Source organism: Nematolebias whitei, chromosome 14 (assembly GCF_014905685.2).
Source record: "Nematolebias whitei isolate Nwh7 chromosome 14, NemWhi1, whole genome shotgun sequence".
Lineage (NCBI taxonomy): Eukaryota > Metazoa > Chordata > Actinopteri > Cyprinodontiformes > Rivulidae > Nematolebias > Nematolebias whitei.
This window is the reverse complement of record NC_056511.1, coordinates 3,759,083-3,770,694: the sequence shown is the minus strand read 5'-3', so window position 1 is coordinate 3,770,694 and position 11,612 is coordinate 3,759,083. Positions and strand designations below refer to the sequence as shown.

General features: G+C 39.7%; 1 protein-coding gene across 1 annotated transcript in view; it reads right to left on the bottom strand.

Moving 5' to 3' along the window:
* Nucleotides 1–8,026: 8,026 nt before the first annotated feature.
* The window catches only part of sgcd (sarcoglycan, delta (dystrophin-associated glycoprotein)), a 68,804-nt gene continuing 65,218 nt past the window's right edge, over nt 8,027–11,612 (bottom strand). The window contains exon 5 of the mRNA XM_037688202.1: nt 8,027–8,211. Within this exon, the coding sequence (XP_037544130.1) occupies nt 8,027–8,211 (185 nt within the window). The remainder of the gene's footprint in view (nt 8,212–11,612) is intronic.

Genomic DNA, 11,612 nt, shown 5'->3' with positions numbered 1-11,612 from the left:
ATATGCACACAGACCCCACCTGGCTTCCTCCTGCTGGATTTCTGATGTTAACAAGACTCTAATCCTGGGCGCTAAGCCGACTGTTGTCTTTGCTCTCTGCCTGTGAAATTTAAGTACCTGTGGCTTTGCTCACCCTTCGCTCTGAGCTGTGTACTGTATTTATCAGTACAGTCGGCTGCTCCGCGGCTCCCTCGCTAAGCTCTGAGGGAAACAGTCGGCACTCATCACCTGAGTGAGCTGTGCTTATTTTGGAACTGGAGTTTGACTCAAGGCGGGTCTGTGTGCGGATCAGCTGACCCAGTGTCTTAAAAACCTCTGCACTGCAGATATTTATTTAACGCTCCTGGACTGGGACTGGGCCAGTTACAGTAGAAAAGAAATACACTGGCGATCACTGGATGGACGTGTTTAAACCCACCTGTAAGTGTTTATGTTACCTATTTTCTGTTTTATTTTAAGCCTTTAAAAACTAACAGACAGAATAATTAAAGTCAAGCGTTACTTGAAGTAATGCACGTCGCCTGGAGTTAAACATAAAAGCAAAGAAAGTCAAAACTAATATTAAACAAGTGCAGCCCATGTCCCCGTCACTGAAGGATTTAAATCCTGTAATTGCCCATCTATAGAGCGCACCTGAATAAAAGCCACGCATACAAAAAAAACAACAACACAATTTTGTACATAAATTAGCCGTGCTTGTGTATAAGCCGCAGGTGTTCACGTTGTACCATGAGAGGCAGCGCACAGATACTGAGAGAGATGTGCAGCTCATGTAGATCAAGAATCAACCACCAGACGTTCTACAGACTTTATTTTACTGTCCAACACACAGAGCGAACCCTACAGGCCTTCATGACTCATGGTTACTCTACTGAACGGCCCAACACAAACCAACACAGAACGGTAAATGGACTGCACTTATACAGCTCCTTTCTGTCTAATCCAGATCCTCTAAGCTCTTTACAACAATCTGATACCCATTCATACAGCTCTATACTAGATCTCTACAAAGACTAATCAGAGCTTTATCACATTCATGCACTGATGGGACACACATCAGAGGCAATGAGGAGTTCAGTGTCTTGCCCATGGACACTTCAGCATGTGACTGCTGGTGGAATCGAACCCCCAACTCTTGCATTGGAGGACGACTGCTCTAACCACTCAGCCACAGCTGCCCCGTTTATAACACAGCTGTATATAATGAACACATAAACTAGGCTAAGAGCAAACTAGTAATCACTAAAAGAACAATGCTAAACAGATAACTAAAATGATTAAAAATGAACAAATTTTACCCATAATCCCTCCCTGCGGCCATGTGACTGGCCGTCAACCACAATGAACCAGTGAGGTAGACTCACTGAGAAACGAGGACCCAGCCCACAAGAGAGACGTGCACTGGGCAGCTATGAGAGCCCTGAGCGTGTCAAAGTCAAATGTTTTACGGTTGTTAATGTTTGTAGGTTTGGAGATGAGTGTTTTTCTGGACTGGAATTGAACAGAGTGAAGTAAACTGAAATGTTTTTAAATGCCAGGTAATCAAATAGGAAGGAGTTTCAGTGTGTGGGACAGGAAGATATTTCTTAGTTTGTCTGAGGCGGCGCTGGATGACGTGTCCTGGCGAGTGTGGTGTCAGTTTACATAGATTTATGGGGCGGCAGCCATCTTGGATTCTGACAAGGCAACGCAATTTTCTTAAAGACCCTTTCTTACGACTATCTGCAGCCATACACCAAAATGGAAGTTGTACCTCACTTGTTTTTCAAGTTATCGTGCTCACAACGAGCATAAACGGACGGATGCAAGATATTGATGATCCCCCTCTTGTGTGGTTTATTATTTATTGCTGCTGAACCACGTGGCTGTATCTAAGCTGAAACTAGGCTGTACCATGTATGATACAGTATCTATGTATCTACCTTACCATCATAATTCAATATCACTACCTGTGCAATAACCTGTCACACAACCTGTGTAGTAAATGTTAATTATGTGCAATATATATATATAAATATATAAATAATGTGTATTTTAGCTTATATTACTACCTTGAAACACTTATTCATTCAAAGTCATCCTGCTGAACCGTTACATTCTACCATGTTGTTGTTCAATATCTCTCTTTAGGACGTTGTAAATATTAGAATTACTTTTTCACTTATTGGTACTTATATTTACCCTTATTGCAGCTTTTAGTATTTCTTGTTTGTTTATTCTTTGATTTTTTTGTAGCGAGTCAAATCGGTTCTTCACATCCTAAACATGTCATTGTACTGTTGACCTTGTGTTAACCTTGCATATGACAAACAAACACAACTTGAACCCTTTACTCCACGATGAGGTGGTGGTGGTGGGGGGGGGGGTTGTTGAAGCCATGTTCATCTGTCACTGTTGGTTTTTTTGAACATGCCTTTTCTTCCCACAAACACGAAACACATTTGAGCAAACATCTTGACCAAAACCCGTGACGTCGTCGTTTCCTGCCACAGTTTTATTGTTTTAAAAAACTCTGCAGCAAATGTGAGTAAAAAACAAACATTTCTGATACAGTTCCATGAAGATGATGATATTCCTCGTGTTTGTTTAAATTCTCTGCCTGTCTCTGCTAGAAGCTCACTCTATCTGACTGCACTGCAAATGTCTGCGGAGACCAGAGGCAGCAGCTCCATAGATTTCCAATGACCTCAGCCGGGCCAACCGAAGACACCGGCAGAGGATGATTATGTATTTTATTGTCGGGGCAGGAACGATGGGCTCGGTAATGACGTGTAGCAGCTTTATGAACCTCTTCAACCTTATCAGGCGTCAAACAGACAAAAGAACAGACAGCAGCTTATCTTCAGCTGCTGTTAACACCAGAACATGTTGGACACACTCAGGAGGTGCACCTTCAACATTTCCATTAATATTTTCTGACTGAGAACACAAAACCAGCAAAAATGAGATGCAGGATTCCCACTAAATTTCCATTAAAAAAATTCCACACTCAAATTTATTCATGTCTCAGGAATTTCCAGGCTAAAGCTGACGTGTAGAAATAAGTATTTTTAGGTGCCCAGTACACAAAAGATGGGTAGCAGAAAACACCCACTGCTCCTTGGTCTGCAGAGAACCTGCCCATCATTAGCAACACATCCACCAGACAGCCGCTCAGAGTTTCAAGTCCACTTCTGAGTTCAGGGTCGGTTTCAGACGAGAGCAAACATGGCAACAGAGCTCAGCTGTACAGAGGTCCACAAGTGAGATCCTGTCTCTGAACGTCACAAACAGGATCAGAGACCAGGAGCAGCCCTGATGGAGTCCACCTTGTGCCGAGAACCAGCTTGATGAGAATGTAGACCAAGGAGAAGTGGGTGTCTTCTTCTACCCATCTTTTGTGCACTGTGCACCTAAAATACAGACTTTTACACGTCAGATTGATATTTATCAGATGATGATCCAATATGATTCAGATATTCAGATTGTGCCAAGAGTCTTATCCCCGAGACAAAACAACGGCATGTGGTGAAACTACTTCATAGTTTGGGCCAAAACTTGTAAACCAGTCCTACAGGCAGAAAAGTGTTGAAGGTCCGAGCCAGCACTCTGGTCAAACGTTGACTCTGGTGTGTGGGAGGTCCCCAGGTTTGTTCACCAGAGAGCAAATGAAGCCTCCACAGGGAGGTGTTCTGGACATGTCCGAGTGGGGGAGACCCCGGGGAAGACCCAGGAAAAAAAGAAGTGACAGAGAATTCTACTCTGCCTTTTTCTCTTTTCACATTGTTTACGCATCTACAACACAGTTTAAAGCATTTTCATTTAAATTTGTGAAGAAGCGCATGATCACGAATAAAACGGTGCACGTTGTCGTTTTGCTTGCCTGAGAGGTTTTTAATCGGGCGGTCACGAGACGACACGTTGATCCTCCAGACCAGAGGATCAACAGAGGAACTGGTGCCGTCTGTGATTCTGCTGAAAACTGACCCAGCAGCTGGTTCTGGTCACTTTTAAATCTCCAAATGAAGGAAACAATTGAATGTCAGCCACAACCACTGGTTTTTTTTAATTAATATGATTTTATAATGTGTTCATGTTATTTGGAATTTAATCTTTTAAAAAAATAATTTTCCAACAAAGTTTATGTTCTTCTTGTTTATTAATCTACATTCTAATATTCAATAATTCTACATTATTCTTATTTATTCTGCAACTTTCTTTATGTTCTGATATTTATTATTTTACCTCTGTTTTTGTCAACTCTGGATGTTTTAATGCACCTCATGAATAAACTTGATTTGATTTAATTATCCTCTCAGCAGGACGTCTAAACTCCTTCAACGACATCCTGCTGAGTGGGAATACGCTCCAACACACAAACCACTGATGAACCACTCTATCCTTCCACGATGCACACGGAGGATATTGAAAGAACACTATAAATTCATTATTTGTGTGTATATATACTGTGTGTATATATATATATATATATATATATATATATATATATATATATATGTTTTATTTCTATAATTAATGAAAATGATAAATTTTAAATCCAGATTTCTGTAAGAACAGAGTTTCAAATGTTGGCTTTGTTTTAGTGTTTGATGGTTTAAAGTACGTCAGTAATAATAAATGAGCAAAAATGTGTTTTTTGACACGTCCGTGTGCATTTTTGTTTATCATGTTAGCAAAATAACTCAAAACACTCACTAACTGTTCATCTGCAACCAGCGTTTTTGAGTCAGCCTTATTCAAAGATGGCCGACACAGTTAACTGACCTTGGCAAACACAACAAGTGGTACGCTGATGCCAACCGTTGCTGAAGGAGTTGAAAAGTAAACGTTTGTAGTTTTTGAGACAAGTGTTTTTCTGGATTGAAATTGAACAGACAATGAGGTCAACCTAAATGTTTTTATGCTGTGGACTAGAACAGAGGTAGATTTTATTCCCAGGTTAGAGGAAGCACAAACTGATGGATTCTGGTGAGTGGAGGGAGACATTCTATCCACCACCAGGTGCACTGGTGGAGAAAGGGGGTGGCTAATGGTGGCCTGGACCGGAATAGATTAATCGTTGGTCACCTCGATCATTTAAGGAAACTCTACTTTGAAGCAACATAAAAACTAGGAAGTTTCCTCAACTGGTAGGAGTAGCTGGTTTACATATATGTATAACGGTGGCCATCTTGGATTTTGACATGGCAACCCAATTTTTGATAGGGATCTGTTTTTACGTTTAGATGTAGCCACTCACCAAAATAGAAGTCAACACCTCACTCATTTCTCACGTTACCACGCTCACAACATGGATGGATGGACACATGGACGAAGGGTAAATCCAGTTCCCTCTCTCCGCTCTGCGACGAGGGACCAAAAAAGGTGAAAATGTCCTTTTCTTGTCCACCTGAGTTAAATAATTTCAGAGAAGAGCATGGGGAGGAATACAAAACACTTTAAAAGACAAGTGTATGGGTTAAATTATTATAGAAATATTATTTTAAGGTGAAGAGATAATAATTCTCCACCTTTAAAACCATTTCCTCCATCCATGAATCCAGTTACAGGCGAGTTTCCAGCTCATTAATAAAAAACGGTGAAGAAATATCTGAATGTCAGAGGAGAGCGAGCCTCGGTAGCACAGAGAGGATAATTTATTACTTACAAGAATCTCCATAGTTGTTCTGAAGCCACTGGATGGTTGTAGAAGCACTGAACCATCCACCTACTTAGCAAATCATCTGTTCAGCTTTTCTAGTTGAAAATCTGACCTCCCAGGGTCCAGGCAGCATAATTTCTCCCCTTTACAGCTCAGGAATATGGTAATTTGATCAACAGCTCAGTAATAGCCCTCACGCTGGGCCTCCCTGTCAAACAAATTTCATAATTTCCATTTAATTTAATGCTGAAATCTTGTGTCACGGCTTTTTGAAAACGGAAAGCCAACGTTGAGCCTAATTCTGTCACCTCCTGCAGGCAAGACTATTTCTCCCGTCTCACTCCACGACGATCTCTTCTGCAGCTTTGATTGTGTGCAGGTGCTTTGTTTTGGCTTCAGAAAGGTAATTCTCTGTTCACACAGGAAATCGTTCGGCGGAGGCTCCGTCACTCGGAGGCCGTCCAGCGGTTGAAACAACTCCATCACGTCTTATCTCGTGTCATAAACACAAAACTCATTTCTCTAAAGGACTGCACGTCACCTCCTCTCCCTTCAGCTCCCCCTCTGATGAAAATCCTCCTCATCCTCTCGAACACGTTGCCGTCTTGGTGCTCAAACACGACCAGCAGATCTGAGAGCTCTCTCTCCTCACGTCTGACTCCTTATAATACTAATATAAGCATCAGATCAGTCTGATTTACATTTAACGTGTGTCAGGTTTACACATCACATCAGCTTTGTTATGCAAGTGTTGAGGAAAGTGGAAAAAATAGCTAATGTGCTGTAATGGAGTAATGTAAACAGCAATAAACTTTATCATAAAAGCTGAAAATCTGCAATTAAAGCTTCAAAGAAAGGACTGGAATAACAAACTTGAAACAAGAAAACAGGCCACATATTAACAGTTAAACTTCAGCCATTTCATTAAACAAGTTCACTTAAATTTCTGATATTCTGAATACACAGCTGGCCACTAAACCAAAATCCATACTCTTTAAGCACCTGTATTATTTAATCTGTGATTATTCTGTTTTCTACTAATTCTCCAGTTTACACAATAAGGGCATTCTGGTGTATTTTAACGAGTTGTTAAAAATCTAAGTTTACCTACATAAGTAAACACTTGATTCAATAATTATTTTAGAGAGCAACATGAAGTAGCCTGACCAACAGCTCTCCTTGTGTGAATATAGAAAGCTCTGCTTCTCTCACACATCCCCCCCCCCCCCCCCCCCCCAAGTCAACAACTGCTGTCAAAAATGTGGCACTAAGCTAGAAGCACACAACACAGAGGTGTGTCCCCCTCCCCGTCCACAATAAACCCAGACGAGATGAGCGCTCTGCCAAGCCAAGTGACCGAGGACAAACACCGCATACCATGTGGTGAGTTGTAACCAGGAAAACCTGGAGTGGACTTTTAGTGGTTTGAGTATTATCTTATTAATCAATATGGAATGGATTAGTTCACGAAGAAATAGAAACAGCGCTGGGTGAACTAATATGTCATGATAAATGTGTGTGTGTGTGTGTGGGGGGGGATGATTTTTTTTTTTTTATGTGGGGGGACATGTCCTCTTCACATGTAACTGCCGATAATTCAGAGCCTCTCAGCATCAGAATATAAATTGTAGATACAGCTTCTATTTATTGTTAAATTTACACATTTACACTTTAAGGGAATGTTAAGTACAGTAGGAAAAAGTCATATTTTAACTGCACTATAAAAGTTTATTTAAGCTTTATTAAACTAACATTAACAATTACTAACTACTATTACCAACTATGTGTAATAAAAAAAATCTGTGAAATAATTGCCAAAAGTGTCAATTTTTTAGTTAAAATTGTAATTTCAACATTTTATCAGCCACAACTTGAGAGTAGACTGAATTATAACAACAGGCATTTTAGTTTTAGCCACTAAACTAAAACTCAATTTAAGTTTTGTTGAACAGACATGAGCAATAAATAGTTTAAAATATGTCATCAAGAAGAAAAAAACAGACAGCAAATAATCTGGGAAAAAAAATTATATAATTATATAAATATATATATTTATATAATTTAATCTGTATCAGCTACTACTAAAGGTAGACTTGGAGATGAAAACAACCGGAGCATCCGGAAGTTTCATCTGCCCACTAACCCAGTATTCAGAGCCTCTCAACATCTGTAATATATTAACAGAAAGATTAACCTGCTTTCAATTTATTGTCAAGTTTACACATTGTCTGTAAGGAAATGTCAAGTTTATTGGCTTTTATTTTCATGACACTGTAAGAATCAATTTAAGCATCAGAAACAAATAATGTAAAATCTGCCAGTAAAACAGCAACGATTGAGAAAAATGTAATTTATCAGGTGTCAAATGTCAGCCCTCCATCAACACTACTTGAACGTAGACTTCAGTTTGTAACTACCGGAGCATCCGGGTGTTTCCGCTGGACACTCACCCATAACTCGGAGCCTCTCTGCACCCACAACTACCTCCTGCTCATCAGCAGAGAAGAGTAGCTTCCCAGAAGTGGATTTGACTTCAAACATCTTGCCTTGTGCTTTAAATCCACTGGATCCTAAATCAAACAGAGGGAAGACGTCAAAAAGGAGAAGTGAAGGAGGACCTGAAATCAAATCACTCTGAACAACTGTTAATCTGACCTGATGAAATGATGCAAACTGTCACCGGTTTAAACTTTAAAAGAAAAAGTGTTCTTCTAATGCAACTCTTTACAGTTTATAATCTTTCATTACAATGATACCGTTAAATGTTAAACAAGAAAATGTAATTACCACTAAAAACAAATCTGAGGACATTTTGAAGCGTTTAAACCTCTGGTTGAGAATCTGAGATCCAGAATCTCTTTCCTGTTTTTCATAATTTAAGAAATGACTAAATTAACCTTTGAGTTCTGTCTTGATATATTAACTCGTACAATTTCATATGACGTATGAAATGTTGAATCTAATAAATTGTAAAAAAAAAATTGTGGAAAAAGTGTTTATTTTGAATTTTGTAGCAGTACCACATCTCAGTCATATACAAAAGTAAACCACTGTCACTGGTTGCTATGGTGATTCCCGCCTCCCCCACGTGGAGCAGCAAGCACTTTTATTAAACATTGCAGAAACCGAACCTTAAAGGAAGGGACAAAATGTAAATTACTTACACTGAGAAGTAAAACTGGGTTTTTATTATCAATGATATGTTGGATTTTTAAATCACATTTATTAATTTTGACCTGATCAACAAACACTATACATCTCAGGAAAAGCTGTTAATCCTCATCAAACTGGAACGTCACTGAAGTTCCTAAATGTTCTGACTCTAAAGAACCGTGAATTTTAGGACCTTTGCAACCTGACAAAGAAAAATGACTTGACAAATAAAAGTCAAGCGAATACAGAGCACAACTTGGGGTTGTCATTATTTTACAAACTAATGGGAAAAAAATGGTTGGGGAAAAAAAAAGTGGAATAATTTGCTGAAAATAGAATTATTTAGGGTGGACTAGATTAAAAGTGAAATAAGTCATTTAAATATGTGTCAAAACATCTGGGTCAAGAAATCCTATTTTTGAAAAATCTGAATAACACCAGCAAATTCTGCAAGACACGTGTTTAAGGCCTCGACAAAAAGTGAGTTAAAGCAACACAAAGACCACAAGGAGCCATGGTGATGGTTCCAGAAGAATCAAGTTCATGTTTGGAAACGGCCAATTCAAAGTCCTGACCTCAATCTAATAGAAACGCTGTGGAAGGAGCTGAAGTAAGCACTTCATGTGAGGAAATCATCCAAAACAGCCGATTACAGCTGCTTTGTTTAAGGAAAAAGGCTAAAACTCAACCAAGCTGATTGTGCAGTAACAGGAAACATTATTGTTAGTTATTGCTGATAAAGGGGTTCACCACAGAACCAAAACCAGTCTGTAAATCTATTCCTGAATGTATTGTAAAAGTGGACCACTTTCCCCAATAAATGAGTTAGAAAAACAACTTATTGATTTTGCATTAATTTCAGTTCCATTTAGCAAACGGACTAAACCGAAGCTGTTTGTGCAGAAAAAGAAAAACCACAGGGTTGAAAATGTTTTGGGCACAACTGCATAAATCAGTTTGCAGCCCCTGCTTTGTACTGCAACAGATAACATTCATATAGAAAAACACCACTAAACCAAATAACACCAACAAATTTTGGGTGGGGGGCTCGGTTCGGTAGGCATGGTTCTGTAGACAGGGCGGGGGGCCCTGCTTGTATGATGGAAGGGGAAACACCGTTCTGTAAAAGCAGTAAACATTAGCACTTGTGTCAATCAGAAATCAGTTTGATCCTGTGTTGGTGATTCAGTTCAGAGTGTTCGGTGTAAACGGGTGCAGATGTTGAGCTGTAAACATCCTGAACATTCAAAATAAGAATCTTGGAATCACCAAAGTTTTCGAGGAGAGGTACGCCACTGTCCCTGACACAGTGAATGTTTGTAGTTTTTGAGGTGAGTGTTTTTCTGGACTGGAGTTGAACAGAGAATGAAGTAAACCTAAATGTTTTTGGTGACAGATTTTCAAGTGGGTAGGAGTTACACTGTGGAGGAGTACAGGGGGAGGTTTTTTTTTTTGTTTACTTGTCCAAGGAGGAGCAGAGTGACAGATCCTGGTGAGTGAAGGGAACAATTTTATCCACAACCAGGTACAAAAACAGAGCCACGGGGTGGCCATTGGTGACCATGGCCCCCAAAGATTATTCTTCAACCACTCCAAGAGTCACCCCAATCATTTGAGGAAACTTTACATTTAAGTCCAAAAAAGTTCAATCTGGTCCTCTGGACCAGAAGCTGGACCGGAAGCTATAAAAAAAAAATAGAAAGCAAAGTTTACGCAAATGATCATGATGGCCAGTTTACATATTTGGTGGTGGCCATGTTGGATTTTGACATGACAACCCAATTTTCAATAGTGACTTTTCTTACACCTAGATGTAACCACACATCAAAGTGAAAGTCATAAACTTACTTATTTTTCCAAGTTCTCATGCTCACAACACAGAGGGATGAATGGATTGTAGGTATTGAACTGAATTATTTCCACTTCCCCTCTTTGCTCTGTCATGGGACAACAATAAGCTCCAACAACGAGTCCACAACATCGGCGATACATTTCAAGAAATAGTCCTCATCACCATGAAGCTATGCTCTGATGACTCAAAAAATACTTTGCCACCAACTGTGGTAAAAAATAAACAATTATAAATGTGTGAACCAATAAGGAAAAAATATGAGCAGCTTTTTTTACAACTTCTCTCCAAACTCTATCACTCTCAATGGAATTGAAGCCGAACTATTTCTAACTGACCTCTGACCTTTCATGTCCACGGCTTGCAGACACACGTGCACGAGGATTGCAGAATTCATGCATTCGCACCTTCTGACTGTTTCATTTTGACCTATACTGGGTTGAGAAGCCATTTTCCTTTTGGAGATCAAGATGTAGTTAACGAAGCTCTGCGGCGTTGACTTTGTGGGACGTTAGGAAGAACAATGATGAAGAAAAGAGCAGAGACACTCAAGTCCTCACAGCAACAGTGGTAGTAGCTGAGACTGATCTCCAACACTTACTCAAAGCCTGAAAGAAACGTGAGATCGTGGTTTGATGGTTTCAAACTTTGGCATGAAGGGAAACAGGAAAAACATGCTCACTGAAACTTTTGTCTCATGTGTTTGTTTGTCATCTTGTACCAATGGGGGGCACACCGGTGGGGGGTGGGGGGGTTAAATGGTAAATGGACTGCACTTATATAGCGCCTTTCTATCTTATTTCAAGATACTCAAAGCTCTTTACAACAATCTGTGCCTCATTTATTCATTCATACAGCTCTATACTAGATCTCTACAAAGCTAATGGAACAAATCATTCTAAAGAGACTAATCAGAGCTTCATCACATTCATACTCTGATGTGTGTCCCATCAGTGTATGAATGTGATG